The 22,799-nt window shown below is 33.7% G+C and overlaps 1 protein-coding gene across 1 annotated transcript in view; it reads right to left on the bottom strand.

Moving 5' to 3' along the window:
• Window positions 1-22,799, bottom strand: part of LOC101896759 (dynein axonemal heavy chain 3) — a 204,434-nt gene that overhangs the window by 54,641 nt on the left and 126,994 nt on the right. Inside the window, exons 47-50 of the mRNA XM_059124418.1 lie at window positions 20,934-21,245; window positions 20,729-20,876; window positions 7,299-7,509; window positions 7,045-7,179 (exon numbers count right to left, since the gene is read on the bottom strand). Coding sequence (XP_058980401.1) covers window positions 7,045-7,179; window positions 7,299-7,509; window positions 20,729-20,876; window positions 20,934-21,245 — 806 coding nt within the window. The remainder of the gene's footprint in view (window positions 1-7,044; window positions 7,180-7,298; window positions 7,510-20,728; window positions 20,877-20,933; window positions 21,246-22,799) is intronic.

The following is a 22,799-nucleotide window of genomic DNA, read 5'->3' as shown; positions in this document are numbered from 1 at the left end:
ATGCTTTTGTTAGTTTTGTGAAGCCATTTCCAATGAATGTCATTGTTATTGGTATCTTTTGTAAATATTCTAGTAGATAAATATAAAATAATAGCAATTGCATTCCTTTAGTGTTCGCTGTGTGTCACATAGGTGGGCAGTTTAGCAGCTTCTAATCAAATTAAAATTTCTCAAAAGTATTTATAAGGATTATAATAAATATCCTCACAATGAAATATATAGAATATATAACTACGTCTATGAAATAACAGTAATGAAACGTTAAGAGTGTTTCAAGGAAAACACTTAGATAAAAAAGAGTTGACCCCCCATCTGACCCACATCACTGCCCTACTGACAGTTTTCTCAATAATTTTTCATAACCTCCGCCACAACCACTAATGACAATAATAATATTTTCAAAGAAATTTGCATTAATCAAATAATGCAAATGAATTATGAAAGTCTTTTGAATATGAATGGAATGTTAATCTTAATATAATCATCGTTAATTATATTCATCTCAAGTGTAAAACAATTAATCTATTCGAATATTTGATGGAATTTCATTTGACGGAGGATAGGGCTTCCTAGGTATAAATGAAAGTGACCGCGCTGTGGATGGTCATCAAGTATTCATTTTACATTGTCTCTTTCTCAACTCACACAGGCATTTGCTAGTCTCTATCAATCTGTGTCCTTTTCATCAATGTTGTATTTAATTTTAAATTATTTATTCTTCATTTCATGGCATCATTAATCTTGAAAAGTTTTTTTTTTTGTTTTGTAATGAATGGGCGAGCACGTTTATTAAACCACATAAATTCGAAATCAAACATTGGAAGCAACAGTAATTACGAGGGATGGTTGTAAAGGATAGAGGAGTATATCCGTTTCTTTTAATAGTTTTGTTGTGTTATCTTGAAATACAGTTATATTAATACCCTACACCACACACAATTTACAGGGTATTAACTGTTTGTGCAGGTATTGGATGGGATCGATATAAATACATAAATCCTTTTTGGTGAACTTCCATATTCCCATTGTAATTATAGGGACCGGAGATCGGGTAGCCGGTGTTGGACATAACCCAAAGTAGAAAATCGCATGTCCCGGCCGAAGGTCGGCTATTTAAAAAAGTTGTAAAATTTAGAAAACTATGAGTCGCGTAGACGGTTTTAGAAAATATCTCAAACTAGGACCGAATGACGGTTACTTAAGAAAGCTATAAAAATTAGATCCATATTTGTGGAGAAAATCTGGATTTCATGATTTTTAAACCCCTCCATTCTATAGAGGGTATATTAACTTTGTCTTTCCGTTTGTAACTTCTCGAAATACCCATGTTAGACCCTACGAAGCACACAGGGTGAAATGAAAAAATTGCAACCAACTTCAGAATGCTGTCATTTCTAAGCCACTCGTCCGACAGCTGTTAAAATTATTCCAGTGACAGTTCGTTATATTGTTTACAAGCCTACAAAAGCATTTTGGTCAGAATTTTCCAAAAAAAAAGTTATTCGTGATGGAATTCAAGCGTTATTCGTGATGGAATAGTGTGATTTCTATATCTCTATATATAAAATTTAGAAAAACTATGGGTCGCGTAGACGGTTTTCGAAAAGATCTCAAGCTAGGACCGAATGACGGCTACTTAAAAAAGCTATAAAAATTAGATCCATATTTGTGGAGAAAATCTTAATTTCATGATTTTTAAACAACTCCATTCTATAGAGGGTATAAATAGTAAAAATAATGGCGTTTGACTTTGTTGCAGTTTTTTATCTCTCCCTGTAAATGTCCCAATTCGAAATTGGAGCTTTCCTTGCGGGTTTGTCATAATTTTTATCGCATGAGATTTTTTAACTTGTCTTGCGATATTGGATTTTTACTTTTTGTAAATTTTTTTTTCACTTTACAACACTATGTGTTGGGTGTATTATATTCAGGTCAGAAATATCGTCTGATATCATCACCTGCGCCACCAAGAAGATCCTAGCCATACCATTTGATTTTTAAGAATATTAGTCTCGCTAGCGTCAAAATCAATACACGAACTCTTGTCGAAGTTACTTTCCGTTTGACCATCGTCTAGGAGATATGCCAAAACAAATTTTGACCACCCAGTCACAAATGACTCAAACAAAATAACAAATTTGTTCGAAACACATGAACTCATGGTTACTGTAAGACAAGTCGCAAATGTAATTAAATATACCGAAAAGCACTTCATAATACGTTAAAACAACCGGAAGAAAAACAATAAGCGCTACAACAATAAAGACAGAAATAAAAACGAAATGAAAACATTACAATCTTAGTTATCGTCGTCGCATCTATTATTACCACCGACACTTCTCTCATCAGCGAATACAGAATTGAGGAATATTAAAGAGCTTTCCATCAGAAAGCAATAACATTTAAATGTAGTGGGAGTCTTAGTCGTAGTGGGCGGGCAAATACCCAAGACTTTTGAGTAGAGATGTCGATTGTTGCAGGGACATGGCACACAATATAATAAAAAGTAGTAACAATTGATGAATTAGTACAAACAATTAAAAGGGTCTTACGCAAGAAGAAATTTAAATATTGGAAAATTTGTCCGAACGCAACAGTTCCAATTATAATTAGAATTATTTTAATTATCGCAGATACCAAGTTATATATAATGGAATTTCTAAAATTATTTAGTGTCGTTATATGGAGCCATGTAAAACGTAGACGATTTCAAAATTTGTTGTTAAAGAGTTAATGCTCTCAATAAGAGCCCTTTTAAAGTGATAACAACGGTGACATCACAAGAATTACCAACTGGTCCAATTATCCAATAATACACACAACAACAATATTACTCAAGCAACACTCAATATACATACAAACAATAGCAACAACTAATCCCAATATCCAACCGCAGTACGAGAAATTCATATAATGGAATTAATTTCAATATTTGCTTATTAACACAGAATCATCGTAACTACGGATATGTAATAATTCTCCTTCACGAGGCTACACTGATAACATATAGTGTTGTACTTTTTAGTAGACAGGTAAGATTGTTGGCAAAGGTGCTTCTGTGGGCTTTTCGAATTGGTCACCTTTGGGAAGAATTATGGCCTTCAAACGTCACGCTGTCCGAATGTTTTTTCTGCGGTATTTTGGCCCATTCTCTGTGAAGCGCTTGCTTGAGGTGATCGACACTTTTTAGTGCCAACCTTGCTTTCTAAATACTTTAGACACAATAGTCCAACGGATGGTATCCCGAGATTTTGGTGGCCATTGTGCGCTGAAAATGAAGCGAGGAACCTCTTTTTGTAAACATTCTTGGGTTGCGCGTGATGAGTGCGATGGTGCTAAGTCCTTTTGGAATGTCCAAGGTCTGTGGCCAAAATGTTCGCGTGCTCAAGGCTTTAATATACCCTCCAGAATATTTTCGCGAAAATATTCAGCATTTATTCTTAGTCGATTAATACGAGCGGAGAGCGACCATCGGCTGTTATGGCGGCCCACACAATCAGCATGGCCGGCGCTTGAGATCTGGTGGCCAACCGAAGGTGCACATTTTCAGCTGACCTCTTTAGCAAGTGAACACGATCATTTTGTTTCTTTACAAACTGCAGGACAACGAATGTTTTATCATCGGAGAAAACCAAATTCGGCAGTACACCACTTTCGGCCAAGCGAAGCAACTCTTTAGCTCTTTTGAGTCTATTTTCTTTCTGTTACGTTGTAAGTTCTTGCACTTTTTGGAATTTTAATGGTTTTACCCCGAGCTCATTTTTTTGTCTGGCTCTGGTGCGCACATTAACTCTCGAAGGGAATATTTATTTCATCCAAACTTGACCACACCAGAAAATAATTTGCGTATTGAACAAGATAGGATCATATAATTTTGTGCAAACGTTGCAAATCTCAATATTTGTATTCGTGCTATGACAGGTGTTAAAATGGACAATATCGGCCCACTCCATCATGTACCTTTCCCACAAAGGGTCAACATTTTGAATAATTATAACTATTATAAAATGCGAAATAACCATCCGATTCTGTTCAAATTTCACACATCCAAATATTTCTACTAACACAAGATCTAGTGTGAAACAAATGGTCACAATTTTAACCTTTATAATTTGCGAAACAGGTCAGCGATTCTATTAAAAATTGGGATATCTTAATATGCATGTCAACCAGACATCTGATTTTTATATGGAATTTATCGGCTCATTACTTCTCGTAAATAACCACAGAAAGTTAAAATTATGATTAAGATGATTCCCCATTAAAAAGGGTTATGCCTGTCTAATTTTCTTCAAATTTTGCACATCCAAATATTTTGATCAGTAATAGATTCATTGGAATGTTTTGGTCCTATATATCTGTTACTCTCCCATATTTCAACATTTTCATTTATTACATAACTCATATAAAGAGAAGATCGATACGGTTCGGCCGGACCAAAATTTTAATGCCTTCCCCCTTTGGGTAAAGAAAACATTTTTATATAAAAGTATCTGAATCCACACGTGTTCCACTTTAAACTAAAAATAGCAGTAAGACCGTAAATTTTCAAAAAAAAAAAAAAAAAAACAAAGTGGGTGAGGCGGTTGTGTGGGGGCCATACCAAAATGGGAACCTCCATAGTCAATTTAATTATTGTCATCTACCAAATCTTCTTGAATAACAAATTTGAAATAATTTCGTGGGTAAATGTAACTAGGATTATCAAAATGCCGAGTATCGGTGGATATCGTTTACCATTTAACTGCAAATACAAATTTTTGGCAAATCCATGGAAAATGTGGCAAAAATTGGCACCGACTATCGAAAGGTACCGTTATTTGGGGGCTATACCAAAACGTGGATCTATAAATACAATGTTTTGCCACCGGAGCTAGAATCCATTATGACCAACAAATACCAATTTTTAGACAAATCCGTTGAAAATGTGGCACAAATCACCAAAATACGATACGTCACACAGAGGGGTGAAATCACAAAACACGGAGATTAATTGAAAAATAAAATTCGTCATTTGAAATAAATGTTTTTAAACTATTCTAGAAAACTAAATTCTACTTCAGTACCGAAAATTCATACGTCATACGTTGTTTAGTTTTCTAATTACACAGTGGCAAAGTTAAGAAATATTTCACTTTTTCGCAAGGAGAAGGAAAAAAATTGTCTTCGGTTAATTAATTAGGTTAATTAGGTTTTTTCTCATCAAAAGTTATCATTTTAAAATTAAAACTTCGAATACAGAAAGTTATTAGTGTTTTAGAATAAAAAAAGTGTTAAAAATAATGATTAAAATATTTTAAAAATTAATTCAAAATATTACTATATTTTTTCCATATCCGAAAAGTTATGGAGTTTTAAAAAAATAATATCGAGAAGGTCTTAAAATTTTAATTTTGTATTTTAGAATGGAATTTTTTCCATAATCAACAAATCAACTCGTGCCGTTTTTGTTTAATTTAAAAAATAGTGAAAATAGTCAACTGATTTTGCTGTTAATGTACTTTGATCTAGTTCTCTGTTTTATTTGTTTTTTTTTTTATTTTTGTTGCCTTTTCTAAATAAGTTTCTCTTGCGTTTTTATCTTGTTATTAACTGGAACTTTAAACTAAATACAAAAATATTCCAGTCTCTTTAAAAAATCAGTTGTGAGGTTACCTGCCTCAACCTCAATTTTAACTGATGATCCAATTAAAGACAATGAGAGAGATTTGATGGATGATAAGGATGATTTGTTAAATGTCAGTCACATATATTTTTTTCTAAATATATTTATAAGGTTATAGTCTATTTCAGTTAGGAAGGCTTAATTGCCAGCCAATTTTATATATATATATATATATATATATATATATATATATATATATATAATTATTTATTTTTATAATTATTCCTTTCTCATAAAAATATGTAGTCTTTTTGTCTTCAGATTTTAGAAGGTTTTGCAAAGGATAAATTATTTTTTCTGGCTTTACTCAAATGTTGGATTTATAAGGCAATTTTGTAATTTTTCCATCCATCCATTTGAAAACAAAATACCAAAAAATAAGTTTGTAAATTACTCTGTCTGAAACCCTCAAAATACCTAATATTGGGAAGCACCATTATATATTTTGCAGGGAGAAATTCACAAAATACCTACAATTTGGAGGTGCCATTATATATGGCCAATACTTAATAGTGGATTTATCTTCACAAAATTAAGCAGGGAGAGATTTTGTCCGCTCAGAACTCAAAATGTCAAAATACTCATGATTGGGTTTGAAATTGTGGCCGAAACCTTCAAAATACCAAAAAATCAGAAAGTGGCGCTATATGGGAGCCTTACCGAAACGTGGACCGATATGTCCCATTTTTAATGCCAAACATATAACAGGTAATATGAATGTCTGATCAAAATTTCAGAGCAATATAACGCTTCCCTGAATTAATCTCCGTTTTTGGCATCTCACCCCACTGTGCGTCGATTCTTTTGCATACAGCTTGTGTCTGCATAATTTTTAAATAACGGATTTGAGTAAAAGTTGTTTACATAAACTTACAGAAGCATACACTTTTTATAATATTTCTACAATGTTTTCCTAACTTTCATTGTCACATATCTTACATCCATATCGACAACTCTAACTTTGACTCCAGGTCATATTGGCAAAATTGCGGTCATGAAATAGGTTTCTTTATTATTATTATTTCTATGGTGGGATGAAATGATGCATTAGCTTCATTTGTAATTGAAGGGGAGTGATATTGGTTTTATCGCCATATCTGAATGCTTTTACACACACATACATTTGGGATTAACAAATACCAAATAACAATCATTGCTATCGAAGAACCATAACGTTTGCCAAACATAAGCAAACAAGAGTAAATACGGTATATGTCCATAGCTCAACACTCATCACTCATAGTAACGGCAGTTTTAAAATCTCATGAAAAGCTAATAGCATAAGGCACACCAGCTAAAGGAAAATGTTCATTAAAAGTGGAAACGAGGCGGTAAAAGTTCACCATCATTAAACGTCAAGATGACTCAATAAAACTTACCAACATTTTCCAGCAACACCGGATTACCATAAGTAATGGCCAATTCAAGCACTTGCATATAATTGGCATCGCTCTGTTTAATAACTTTCAAATCATTCTTCTTCTCCATATTTTTAATCCACTTGTTGGCTTGCACTATGGAAATGAAGATTTAGAGAGGATAAATATTTGTTGTGGTATTTTATAATTAAATTAGCTATTGGTCGTAATGATGATAATGATGGCAATGCCAATGCACCTGCACATCAGCTTACCTTGGGGATCAATTAGGAGGGAATAACGACTGGAATTAGCAACAATGATGGCATTTTCCACTGAAAAATTATCAGCAGGTAAGCCGCCTAATGACCAGGCTCTAATTTGCATCGGATTTCCCAGGGTATTTGCTAGTGAAAACTTTTCCGAGCAGGGTATTTTTCGCTGGTGGCAGAAATCATTCCATTCTTGAAGTATTCGAACTCTGTACTATTGTTACAAGGATGAGAAAAGAAGCATTAAATTAGCACTTATTTGATTGTTTCAATGTGTTTTTGAATAAGTTGGAAATAAAATATAGCATCAATATTAATGGAAATATAAAAAACGGATTGAAGAAAAAACTTAATAAGAATTTTTGCACGGTGTAAATACCAATAGATCGAGAGTATAGTAAAGTTGAAAGAAAATCAATGGTCTCCCATTTGATATTTTCTACATCGTTAAATTGCTAAACAAATAAGACTTTCCAAAAAAGCCAAATGGTTTTAAAAAGGGAATTTAGTACATCGTAAAGAAAATTTTCTTTGGAGTGGAAATACCTGTTTGATTTTCCGTCAAAGTATTAATATCCCTGTTATGTTGATGTGAAATAATCTACATAGAGAGGTTATTTGAACAACGTATTGTTCCGCAGCCATATTTAATATTGTGAAGAATTTTACATTTTCTAAGATCGACGATTGACGTGCATATTTGGACTATACCGTCTACTTCCTTTACTTCATATGAGATATCAGCAATGTTTTTGGAAAAGGTGGAAATATGCGTGATGTACTAGATATAGTGGACAGAAATTTTCCACATCATCCAGATACACTAATACAGATTAAAACATAGGTATGTGCAAAATTTTACGGAAATCCAACATTTATATTCAAATTTATACGAAATCATAAATTCCGATAAATTACATATTCACATCAGATTTCTGGTTAAGAAAAATAAAAGTTGTATAGAATCCCCGACTTGTTTCGCAAATGTGACGCTTTCTGACTGAGGTAGCAAAAGGGGTTGGCAGATATATATATCAACTTCACAAAAGATTTTGCGTCAGCAAAAATTGTTCGATGTTTGAAATTTGAAGAGAGTTGGATGCTTATTTCTCTTTCATTGAGCGTTTTGTTTTTCAAAATTTTGAACCCTTTGTGGGGAGGTAGCAGAAGAAATGGTCCGATCTCTCCGATCCATCTTTATAACAGATCTTGTGCTGATGGAAATATTGAGATGCACCAAGTCTAAATGGAATCGGATGTTAATTTCGCGTTTTATTAGCTTCATGGATATTCAAAATTTTGGCCCTTCGTGGTGGAGGTACCATCTTCACACCAGACCTTGGGTTAATAAAAATATTGTAATGTGTGTAATTTAACGACATTCGTAAGAGTTCGATTGTCATCACATTATATATAAATTTTAAATTACTCAATAATCTACCCTTTTTGAGGAATATACTTGATGGAGTGGATCGATATTGTTAATTTTTACACCTGACGTAGCACCGATGGAAATATTAAGATTTGCAAAGTTGGAGCAAAATCGGATTATCCTTTCTTTTTATGTGCTGGAAAATATTTTATTTGCAAATTTCGACTTTTTGTAAGCAAGGTATCATCTCCGAACTCGATCAAAGTTTGATAATATTATTACTATATACCAAGTTTGGACCAAATCGGATACTGTCTTCGAGAGTTATCATGCACTTTTTGGCCGTATCAAGTGATATATACCCTCTCTAACCATATGGCTGGAGGTATAATTAAAGTCGATATTACATTGAGAGATGAACATAAAGTAAATAAAAACTATGAACAATATAATTTTTTACTAGAAATATATTAGATAAATCTTCACCTAATTTCTTAGTTTCCCTGTAGTATTTCCAAGCGATATAGATAAGTTTCATTGCTGAGCCACATAAGAAAGTAGTGACGTTTTTTTTAACCTAAAATCCAAAAAATCGCGTTAAAATGTGAAATTTAAACACTTTCATTTTGTACAATAGTAAGGTTTTATATTGCATATTTTTTTTCCATTTTGACTTACTATTTTCGAATATACATTTGTAGTGTTTTTTTTTTTTTTTTTGAATTCTTATATGATTTTTTTGTATAGTATAAAGCCACAACGGATAAAACTGTTATTTATAGATTTTATGTATTTATTCGTAATACCCCATAAATACATAAAATCTATAAAATCCGTTGTCGCTTTATATGAAAATTCGAAAATCGGGAAAAATCGACAATTTTTCAATGGAATCGAATTTCAAAATAATAGTACATAGTGCTTTCTACTCCAGGACCTACATCGTGCTTCAGCTGGAAGATGCGAACACATTTAAACAAACAACCAGTAAAGAAAGTAATAAAGTCGGGCGGGGCCGACTTTATGATACCCTACACCACTTTGCTAATTTAGTAGAGCTCCACATAACAATAAAAGTTCTTATGGGAGAATTCAATCATACACGTTATGATTATAATTATAACTTAAAGTTCAAAGGACTAAATATGCCGAAGCATTTGTATCTTTTAAATTCGGAATTGTATTACCCATTTGGTGCACAATTCATTTGAAATCGGATAAAGATATATATGGGAGCTATATCCAAATCTGAACCGATCTCGATAAAATTTGGCAAAGATATTTCTGAGCTGTATTTTGTATATTTCCTTGAATATCGTTGTTACGGAGTGCATATTACGGCCGTGGGTAACAAATATGACAAATCGGATGAAGAGTATATATGGGAGCTATATCTATATCTTAACCGATCTTCACCAAATTTGACATACTAGCTTCTAGACTCAATTCGGTCGTAAGTGCCAAATTCCATCCCATTTGGACAAATATTAGACGTTTGATGCACAATAAAAAGAAAATCGGACGAAGTTATATATGGGAGCTATATCCAAATCTGAACCGATCTCGATAAAATTTAGCAAATGTATTTCTGAGCTGCATTTGATATATTTCCCCAAATATTGTTGTTGCAGAGTGCATATTACGGCGGCGGTGGACAAAAATAACAAATCGGATGAATAATATATATGGGAGCTATAGCTATATCTGAACCGATTTCGATCAAATTTGGCATACATATTTTCAGACCTAATTTGGGTGTATATGCAAAATTCCATACAATTCGGGCTGATATTACACTAAATTTTGACCGATTATCTCCAATTTCAATAGGATTTGTCCTTGGGCCAAACAAATGATCTGTGCAAAATTTCATCTGGATCGGGCAATAAATGCGACCTGTACTTTGTTTACAAAAATACATGGACAGACGGACAGACGGACGGACGGACGGACATGCATAAATCGACTCAGAATGTGATTCTATGCAGATCATCAAAAGGAACTATGGGTCTATCTCGTTTCCTTCTGCCTGTTACAAACAAATGCACAAATACATAATACCCTGACCACCTTGTGGTGTAGGGTATAAAAATGACCGAAGAAGCGCTATGGGGTTAATTTCAAAAAGTGGACTTGCTTCTTTCATATGGCAATAAATTGTCAAATGAGAACACAAAATGCAAAATACATTGGGACTGCAATCAGTCAAATACCGACTATAAAGAACGCAAAATAGAAATTCTACCTAAACATTCAAGATACCTTTAATCGCATTGGCAGGTCATGATATGGGTCATAACCCCTGATAACGGAACAACCCGATTTCAAGTATATTCTACATTTTAACCATATTTTTCGTACTAATTTTAGCTTATGTTGATAATTTAAGATGAAACCATCTTTGCAAAAAATTATCACGTTTTGGTATAACCATCATATGATTTAAGGTATTTTCGGGGTCTTGGCCACTTTTTTCATTTTTTGGCTCTTATTTGACATCTTTGTTTCTAAGGGGGAAGAAAACCTCTTCTTATAAAATTTTTATGTTTCGGAAAAGTGCGCATCTTAATCTTGAGGCTACCTGGGTTAAAAAAAGCCTGAGGTAGAAAATCATCTTAGAGATAATTATCCTCATAGGAATTTATTTAAGTATAGTCCCCACATTAGTATACCCCCAAGTCCACTTTCCCAACCAATGTGTGGTCAGAAAAGAAAATTTGGTATTCTATTGAATTTGTCCACTTTCCCAACCAATGTGTAGACATAAAAGAAAATTTTATATTCTATTGAATTTGTAACCCCCAAGAGAATATTGGTTGGGAACGTAGATTTGGTACGTACGTCTATATGAAATAAACTCCGAAATGTCAATCTGGGACTCATTCAGTCGGAAATTGTGGCAGAAACATAACAAAATACGAAATTATAAAGTAACTTTATTGGATCTCCACCGCATAATTTAAATCATCTTAGAGATAATTATCCTCATAGGAATTTATTTAAGTATAGTCCCCACATTAGTATACCCCCAAGTCCACTTTCCCAACCAATATGTGGTCAGAAAAGAAAATTTGGTATTCTATTGAATTTGTCCACTTCCCCAACCAATGTGTGGACAGAAAAGAAAATTTGGTATTCTATTGAATTTGTAACCCCCAAGAGAATATTGGTTGCGAACGTAGATTTGGTATGTACGTCTATATGAAATAAACTCCGAAATGTCAATCTGGGACTCATTCAGTCGGAAATTGTGGCAGAAACATAACAAAATACGAAATTATAAAGTAACTTTATTGGATCTCCACCGCATAATTTAAATGACAAACAATTAATGCCCATTTTACGGTAATCGGACAACATTCTGCCTTCAAATATGAGGAGGACAAAACTGAATATCACGCAGTACGGGATTTTAAACGTTGGAAATACAAATTTCAAATTATAGCTCATTGGAATGGTTTTTACAATATCAAAAATTGAGCTGAATTTTTACATGGGGCTATTATAGATGTTCTTTATCATATAGGTATTTAACACTCAAATTAAAGCCTATAGCTGAAAAATAAGATCAGGCTATTCAAAATATCTAAAACCGACGGTAATTATAATTTTTGCCATGAATATTAATTTATATTTAGTCATGGAGTCATTACTCATAATCAAGTCATTACTTATAATCAAAATTGGATTAATTTTAATGGAGTCATTACTTATAATCAAAATTGTGCCGCCTACATAAGTCAGATCTTTGATTTATTGTGCTTTAAAGACTAAAAGTACGGGTCGGCAACGCGGACCGGGCCAGCTAGTAAGGTATGAAAATCAAGTATGTAAAGTAAGATTAATATATGAAGGTAGTTTTGAATATATGTAATAAAAAAGTACTAAATAGTACTATATTTGGTACAATTTCTTATTGGCTGAGTAGATAGTGCTTAAAATCTGGAATTTGGTATTAGGATCGCTGTTCATATGTAGGTGGTTTAGGAAATGTATACTATGATTGCACGAAAAGTACTTAATGGTACTATATTTGGTATTGGGTAAAGGGATAGACATAAAATTAAAAGTTTAGGTTATTGATGGTATCTGTATTTGAAATTTGGTGTCCTATATTTGAACGAAAAATACTAAATGGTATTGGGTAAAGGGATAAGGCTGGAATCCTCAAATTTGATATTGAGGTATGTGTTGGTATCTGCAATTAAGATAAGGAGGGGTTTTGGAAAAGTACTAAATAGTACCAAATTTGGTATTTGGTGAAGGTTTACAGCTAAATTCCTGAAACTTGATGTTGAGGTCTCTGTTAGTATCTGAAATTAAGATAAGGATCTGGTTTTAAATGTGTACTATAATTGTTCGGAAAGAACTAAATAGTACAAAGTTTGGTATTTGGTGAAGGAATAGAGCTGAATTCCTGAAATTTGATATAGATATCACTGTTGTCTGTGGTTATGATATGGAGTTTTGGTAATGTGTAATGTGATGTAATGTGTTTTTGGTAATGTGTACTATAATTGTGCGAAAATTACTAAGTGGTACTAAATTGGGTTTTGGGCTCGAATTCCGAAATTTGTTATTGATGTCTCTATTGAAGTTGGTTTTGTAAATATGTTTTGGTATTGGGTGAAGGGATGCAGCTAGAATCCCGAAATTTGGTTAGTGTCCATGTTTGAGAGAAGGGGCTGGTTTTAGATATGCGTACTATAACTGTGTTAAATGGTACTAAAATTGGTAATGGGGGAAATTATAGAGCTGAAATCCTGAATTTTGTTAACATGGACAATATCGGTCAACTCCTTCTGGTACCTCCCCCACAAAAGGTCGAAATTTGCCAATAAATATTATTTGCACATAAAAGGAAGCAGGAATCTAATTTTGCTCTAATTTTGCAAATCCTTATATTTGCGTCAGTTCTAGGTCTCTCAAATTTCTCACATCCTACTATTTTTATGAACCCAAGATCTGGTTGTAAGACGGAATTATCGACCCACTCCTTCTGGTACCTCCCCCACAAACTCTCAAAATTTTGAATATCCATGAAGTTCATAAAAAGCTAAATCAACATCCCATTCAATTCCAGACATGGTATATCTCAATATTTCCATCAACACAAAAGTTATAAAGATGATAGAGATCGGACCATTTATTTTGGCACTCAGTCATTCTTTACAGTTTGCTTTATATAAATATATGTCTTTCATCCAGAATCCTGAGATGAATATGGAATTTATAATTTTCCATAAATTGGATATAAATGTTCGAATTTCTTATACATATATTAATATTTATATCTTATTTATTTAGGTCCGATACGAAATGGACAATATTGGCCCATTCTTTCCAAGCCCACTCCATAGAGGGTCAAGAGTTTGAAAATTCATAACAGAAGTCAAAATATTTTAAAATAATCGAACATTTGCTGAGGGTATACATCTGTCGGTAAAACCGACCGATACTTTTTTACTTGTTTTTTACTAAAGAAACTTTCGTTTAATTGTCTTATTAGTTTATAACTGAGGAAGGAACTGTCGCTTTTTTAATGATAAACCATCGGTCCACTGCAGTCAAAGATTTTTAGATACGATTTAGATTTTTATGCAATCGGGATATCTAAAACAAAAGATGTGTAACCTTGATTATTACAATAAGTTTAACATTTTTCAAACTTAAAAATTCCAGCATCATTTTAAGGTCATTTTTATAAAAAAGGCGATAAATAAAATTTACTTTATTTAATTTTTTATTTATAGCTATATTGGCAGGCTTAAAAATTATGAGTAATGAAAATGTTTTTATTACATTGAAAGCGAAGCTTTGGACTTCTTTCGGTTAACGGTTATTCCTAAATAACGTCAAATACATATGCATCAATGCAAAACTGTGTTTTCGTTTCAATTCGTGTCAAACTTAGATGGAGTTCGCAGATGGTCAAAATCGGTCCATTCTTTCTGGCACCTCCCCCACAAAATATCAACATTTTTAAAGAAAATAATTTTCTGCACAGAAGAGAGAAAGGATACTCCGATTGTTTGTTCTATCTTTGCAAATCCTAGTATTTGCGTCAGTGCTAGGTCGGGTGTGAAAATGGACAATATCGGTCCACTCCATCAAGTACCTCCCCCACAAAGGGTCAAAATTTTGAATAATTACAACTCTTATAAAGTGTGATGTTAGAGTCCGATTGTCTTCAAATTTCACACATCCCAACAATTTTATTAACCCAAGGTCTGGTGTTAAGAAGGAATATATCGGTCAACTTCTTCTGGTACCTTCCCCACAAAAGGTCGAAATTTTCAATATCCATGAAGTTCATAAAATGCGAAATAAACATCCGATTCTATTTAGACTTATCGCATCTCAATATTTCTACCAACGCAGGATCTGTTATAAAGGCTGTAGAGATCGAAACTTTCCTTCTGATATTAAAAATATGTAAGTCCTAAAAATACCGAGGGAGATATTTAATTTTAGGCCAATGGTATGACAGAAGGTTATGTATTTTCAACACGAATTTCTGAAAAGCCGGTAGAAAAATTGGTTAAATTTGATGGCACCTTTGTAAGGAGGTGATTTTTATTGAATAAGGAGGTCAAATTTAAGTCCTATGGAAAATATGAAATATGATATGAAAAAGACAGTAATTGTAAAATATTTAATTGGAAAATGTGTTTTACAAAATTACTATATTTCAAATACATTAATTTCATTGAAGAAAGTAGTAGTGAAAAGAAAAAACAAGAGCAGTACATCGATATTGATCATTTGTTGCAAGAAGTGAAGTGAAGAAGTGAACTCTAAATATCAACTTTCTGAACATTTCATATTAAAACAGCATATCAGAAAGAAAAAAATCACCTGAGTGGATTTTTTTAGTATCCTGCACCATGAGTCGAAATAACAATTTCAACAGTATGGTAATCACCTAACTTTCTTTCGCCCTATTTAAAGTTTAAGTGAAGGGTTTTAAACTTTCGGTCATGCTGCACTTAACGGCGTTTTTATACCATACACCGCACTGTGATACCGGGTATCATGACGATGTACATTTGTTTGTTAAAGGCAAAAGGAGAAAAGTTAAACCTATTCGGCGTTTTCCTATAGCCCTAAATATAGGTACCGGATGTTCGGTATTTTGAGGATTTAACCCGCATATTTTAACGGATTTATTTAAATTCGATATTGACTTACATTCTCAACAGAATGGTTTCAAATTTGGTATTTGAAATTCGAAAAATTGTCTGTGTAGGTCACGTTTTGGTCTCAGTCACGTTTGCAACACCTCGAAAAATACATTTAAGACCGCGCAAAGTATGCCGATCAAGAATAGCGCTGTCCGCCCGTCTGTCTGTCAGTCCGTTTGTGGAAATCACTCCATTTTAGGAGTGATAAAATTGCACACAGATGTGTTTTAAGTTTGCAGGACTTTTGGTATTGAATGCTATATAGGTCCATATTTAGGTATTTTTAACCGTTTTTTTTATTTTTAAAGTTCTTTCAAAATGGTGGAGGGTATTAAAAGTTTGTGTAGACGTAATTTGCCTGCTTTTTACTGGTCTTTGTAAACGAATCAAAGGTTTGGGCATTGTCCAATTGAGATGCTATTTAGCATAGTTCATTTTTTTTTTGTTCCTAAGACGAACTCTGTTGAGGTAGACAAAATTCGATTGAGATTTGTATATAGCTCCCATATATATCTTTGTCCGATTTCACGCTTACCATATGGGTAATAACAATCAAAATGGGATGGGTTCTGGAACATACGACTCAATTTAGCCTGTAAAACAGACTGTGAAGTTTGGTAAAAATAGGTCTGTCAGACTTAACATTTAAGTCCTACAAGGTCGTAATATGCCTTCCATAACAGTCATTAGAAGGAATTACATATATTCTTGAAATAGATTTTCCAAATTTAGTTTAGATCCGTTTAGATGCACAAACCATGCTACCTTTGTATAATTAGGCTAGATTTGGACCAAATTTCAGGATTGGAGCAAGTCGATTAAGATACATAGCTAAACATACATAGACATAGCTTAATATATGTTACACCCGATTTTTAATTTAAGCCATTTCAAATTTCTAACAAGTTAAATAGAACCAGTCGGTATTGCCAAAAGCTGGCGTTGTTCGGTTATTTAAACATATTTTGACTTGCGTTATTATTATTAAAATTGTTGACCTTTCATAGGAGAGGTTTCGAAAGAATGGACCAATATTGTCCATTTGGTATTTTGCATGGGTCTGATATAAATATTATCCCTTTAAATGAAATATTTGATAATTTTCCGAAAAGCTTGAAATGTGCGTGATGTACCACATATGGTGGACCGAAGTAATCGACTTCATCTAATGCTAATAGATTATGGAAACATTTATATCCAATTCTATGCGAATAACTTTTTGGAAAATTTGTATCCTTTACAGGATGAGATAAAAAACCGCAACAAGGTCAAACACTATAATTTTTACATTTTTTTTTTTTTGATGAAAGCAAGAAATTTCGGAAATAGCATCAAATTTTAGAATAAGTTTAGATTTTTTCGAATTGGTCACGTTTGGCACAAAATAATGTCCTTCAAACGGCCAAAGAAACCGTCACACGCTGCCCGAATGTTGCTCTGCGGTATTTTGGCCCATTCCCGGCGAAGCGCTTGCTTCAGTTGATCGACACTTTGGTATTTTTTAGTGCCAACCTCACTTTCCAAAATACTCCAGACACGATGGTCCAACGAATTGGTATGCGAAGATTTTGGTGGCCATTGTGCGCTGGAAATGAATCGAACGAATGGTTTCTCATCAGAGAAAACCATATTTGGCAGTTCACCACTTTCGGGCAAGCGAAGCATCTCGTTACCTCTTTTGAGTCTATTTTCTTTCTGTTGCGGTGTAAGTACTTGCAATTTTTGGAATTGCAATGTCTTTACCCCTAGCTCATTTTTCAATATTTGCCGAATGGGATATTGCGATATATTCAGCTTTGGCGAGGTGCCAAAAGTAGTGATCCGATATTTGCCTTATTCATAACAGATCTTGTGTCAATGAAAATATTAGGATGTGTCAAAAGCATCGAAAACCCTATTTTTTCGATATCTTAATGTTATACATACCTCATTATATCGTTATTAAAAGTTGTTCTTTTTATTTTTTTTTTCGATAAAACTTCTTTTTCTTCTGTTAAATGCGTGTCAAATAATGCAAAAATTTGTGCGAGTACAGCGTAATGCCACCGAATCACTGTTTTACAACCATTCCGGGCACTTAATCTAGATTCAGTGTCATTTTTTGCCATGGTTTTCGTTATTCATGCTCATGCATATTCATGTTCCGTTAACGTGAACGTTACCATGATGAGTCATGTGGCCTGAGAGAGAGCATCATGGCGGAAAATAATGTTTTTTTTTGCATCTTTTATTTACAATATAAATTTCACATCGCATCAGTTTCAGCAACTGCTACCACCAACACCATCAACTTTATTGTCACTGGCAATGCTATTCCTTTGGAACACCTATCTGCCATTTCTGACGAATGCACATGACAATGTAGGTATGTAACATTCTGTCATTGATACCTTGGTAACGGTTGTTGCAACTCCCCAGGGATGTCTGGGATGACCAAACAATAACAAATTTACCAAAGCACCGAGAGTACCCCCACCAATATCAACAGTTGTTAGCAGATGTAGTTTCTATAGTCTGCGTGTATTCGGATGCTGTACGGAGGTGCGGACCAATCATTAGTTTTCATTTGATAGACAGAAAAGAAAAATAACATATGCAATGAAGTTCACGGTGTCCAATGAAGCAAAAACAAATTGCGCTAGCAGAGTTAAGCCTGTCAAAAAGAAAAAAAAAAAAGGAAGGAAAGGACAACAGTTGGACAGGACCGATGATACTCTTTACCACATTTATATTGACAGTTTGTGTTAAGTAAATCATACTAACAATGATAGTTATTAAATTGGTATTACGGCTGTTGAGTTGTTGAATTTTAAAATCGGATGTAATTAATATAAGTGAACTATATTTTACTCTGAACCGATTTCCATTAAATTTGACAGAGGTATATTTTTCATCTGTATGTAACCTCCCGCAAAAATATCATTGCTATAGAGCGAGTATTTTTAATTTGAGAAATCTTAAATTTAAAATCGAATAGAGCTAAAGCTATATATGAAACGATGGTACAATAATAACAAGGTAGGGCAGAGTGATTAAATTTGAAAAACACAACCCTGAAGCTATAACTTCAAATTTATCAATAAAAAATGCAACAGGTTTCTTATTGTTTTGACACTTTTCTCACAATATTCTAATTCAAGTAAAAATTGTGGACAACGATTGGAACGCTGGGAATTTTTCACAACCTCGAGTTTTTAATATGTACTCCACTCCTTTTAATTCCAAGCGGAATCATTTGCTCCTCCCAAAAACTGTAATACGAATTTAAATTTCAACAGAATTTTAATTGTTATACCCACCACCATACATAGTATGGACGGTATATAAGGTTAGTCATTCCGTTTGTAACACCTCGAAATATACATTTGAGACCGCACAAAGTATATATATTCAGCATAAAATTCTATGTTGATATAACGATGTCCGTCCATCTGTCTGTGGAAATCACTCTTGAAAATTGGGCCATGTATGCCCATACTTTAGTATAGCCCCCATATAATGGTACCTACCTATTTTCAGTATATTGGTGATTTAAGCGACATTATTCATTGGAAATGTTTCAAATTTGGCCTAAGACAGAAAATTGTCTGTTCAGATCCACGTGTTGGTATAGTCCCCAATATAATGGTACCTCCCTATATTCGGTATTTTCATTCTTTTTAGCGACATCATTCACCGGAATTGTTTCAAATTTTGGTATTTAAAGTTCGTAATGGATACTGCAGCCTACGATAGAAAATTGTCTGTGCATAACGCCATACAACGGAACCTCCCGATATTCGGCATTTTGATGTTTTTAAAGACGTTATCAACCGGAATTGTTTTAAATTTGGTATTTGAAGTTCGTAATGGGCATTACAGCCTATTAGAAAAAATAGTCTGTGCAAGTCTACGTGTTCGTATAGCCCCCATATAATGGTACCTCCCTATTTGCGGGATTTTGGTGATTTAAGCGACATTATTCACCGGAAATGTTTAAATTTGGTATTTGAAGTTCGTAATGACTTACAGCCTAATACAGAAAATAGTCTGTGTTCGTATAGCCCCCATATAACGGCACCTCTCCATATTCGATATTTTGATGATTTAAGTGACATTATGCACCGATTTTTTTTTTCAAGTTTCGCATTTTAATATTGTAATGGCTTATGACAAAAGCTGCCTGTGCAGGTCCATGTTGTCGTATAGATCCCAATATAATGGCTTAATTCGGTAGTTTTAAGATTTCAACAGAATATTTAACGGATTTTATTTTTTTCTTGAAAATTGCCAAATTCGTTGCAAAGGGTTGAGGGTATTCAAAGTTCGTCCCGGCCGAACCTACATCTTTTTACTTGTTTTTTTATTTGTTAACTTGGAGATTAATAGAGATTTTATGCTCATAGAGGTAGTGCAAAGTTTGAAGAAAATTTTTTCATTTGGTATTTTTAAAGGAGTTTTTATACGGAAGCAGTGAAATGATTGACAATTTTCGCATCTAACCGAGTAGTGATAAGAATATAACGATCTGCCAAATTTGATCGTGGTCGAATACTTTCTGCAATATTCATAATTTGTCAAAACGGAAGGAGTGAACCGATTTTACCCATCTTCGTTGAATTTATTCCGAAGAAAATTAAAAACTCAAAAAGACTATTAAAGCCAAATATGAGGGAAAATCTAAACTTTAACACTACTGCTGCAGTGACATTTTATTGGGGCTATTGCCAAGCATTGCCACTGTAAATCATTTTAACTTTAATTTCAATTATATTTATAGCCTTCACCATATTATGGAGTATATATTACGTTTGACATTCCCTTTGTACGCATTACATTTTACATACTTCAAGTAATTACATTCTTCTTTTTCCGAAATGGTCGGATTATATATTTACCTCAGTTGGGAAAAATCCCAGATATGCTGTACAACCTCCAGCTAGAAGAACATCACCAACAATATTGCTTATGGAATGATGTAGATTGTGTGCGGTCTCGGACCAACGTGTTTTTTCTCCACCCAAACCACCAAGTAATTTTTCGGCTCTGTAAATATTGAGTTCTATAAAATTTGCAACTGAAAGATAGCCAATTATTACTTACCTGTTTAGTTTCTTTTCACAATTGTCGATTTCGTCTTCAAGCCCCTTTTTCTGTCTCGACTTTTCGGCAAAATAATCATTGAGTTTTTGTAATTTATCTAGAATGACTTGTAGTTCGGCACGCTTTGCATTAAGCTTTTCCATTTGTGAAGCCAATTCATTTTCGGCCTCGGCCAATGCAGCTTTTTTAGGCATGACAATTCGGGCCACTTTGTCATAGACATCCATTGCGCGAACCCAGTGACAAATGCCTTCACAGGCTGTTGAGGCCGATTTGATTTTGTCCGGAACAAAATCTCGATCAGCTACGTATCTATAAATGATTTAATGGATCAGAACGTGTTAAGAACAATTTTATAACTATTTGTCAGACTTGTTTTATTTTAGGCTGCTATATTGGTCTTTGGTACAATTTCTTAAATGTTAAATATATAATTATTTAATTTTGTGTATAACCTGTACCATTTTTAATATGTAATTTTTAATTGTTAACGTAAATTACTTAGATTTAGTTTTGAGAATAGTGCCTTTCCGCCTTTTAGAAAACTCAACAGATAACATTTGTCACAATACCTTACAACTATACTTATTAATTTGTAGTACAGCGTTATATGCGTATATATTGGGGCATACAAGTGACCGTGCTAAATGGCCACAAGGCAAAGGAAATTATATAAAAGGGTGTTTTCAAGCAATAATAGTATACGTAAATTAAATTATGCAAAAATTCCAAATTATAATGTGGTGTCCTTTGGAATTGCTATTTTCAAATCTCAAAAAGCACTGTCAAATATTGAGATTCTTATTTTTTCTTAGAATCCGCTTTTCCCTCCTAATATATATCCTCTGCAACCTTATGATCAGTAATTGAACTCAAAACACACCACACCACTGCTGCAGAAACAAAGAGGTGTTAAAAGTCTTACATCTACATCATCAACTCATTGACTTTTATTAGTTTTTATACCTTGCGACACCATGTGTTGGGATGTATATATAGCTAAATAAATACAATGTATATGTTCAAACGAAGACAGCCAAATATTGTAGACAAGCAAATCGTATAGATGAGTCTAAATTTGGAGATATAGGGAGGCTACTTGCTGATGATCCCAAAATATTTAGGGGTTCAAATGAACCAAAACCAGAAAAAAATTTCCTGATCACACAATTGACGCCAATCGACACGCCTGAGAAGAGAGTTAAGGACAGGGAAGAGTTCTATCATTTTGGATGACCATTGGATTATATTTAGCTTTCAAATGGACTACAAGAACTAACAGCACGACGGAGTGCGTAAATATTGGGCAAATGGGCAAACGTCTCTGGTCAAAATGCTAAGGGTAATATCTGGGCAGTGCTCCGTGGCAGCCCGATGCTAATTTCAAAAGCGAAATCTTTTAAAATTAATTTGGACATAAGGGGGCTTTCAATATATTGAAGTATTGTAAGGTATCACATGGTCGGCCCGCACGACTATAGCTTTTGCTTACTTGTTTGTTCTAGGTATTCAGACGTCAAGTCTAGAACTTACAACATACAATTTCGACCGCACAATGTACAGGGTGTAATTTTTAAGCCACTCGTCCGACAGATGTTAAAATTATTTCAGTGACAGCTCATTATATTGTTTTCAAGCGTACAAAAGCATTTTTGTGAGAATTTTCCAGAAAAAAAAGTTATTCATGATGGAATTCAGGCGTCTGATTTCTTTATATTTGGCTGCAAAACAACAACTGGCTATCGTTAGAACACTCCAGCATTTAAATGTGAATAAATCGTTTGTGTCCCGTACCATTGCTCGTAACCGTGATACTGGTAGTGTAGCCCGACGTCAAGGAAGTGGACGGAAGAAAACAGCAACATC

Source organism: Musca domestica, unplaced genomic scaffold (assembly GCF_030504385.1).
Source record: "Musca domestica strain aabys unplaced genomic scaffold, Musca_domestica.polishedcontigs.V.1.1 29, whole genome shotgun sequence".
Lineage (NCBI taxonomy): Eukaryota > Metazoa > Arthropoda > Insecta > Diptera > Muscidae > Musca > Musca domestica.
The sequence above is the reverse complement of the archived record's forward strand: the minus strand, read 5'-3'. Positions and strand labels throughout refer to the sequence as shown.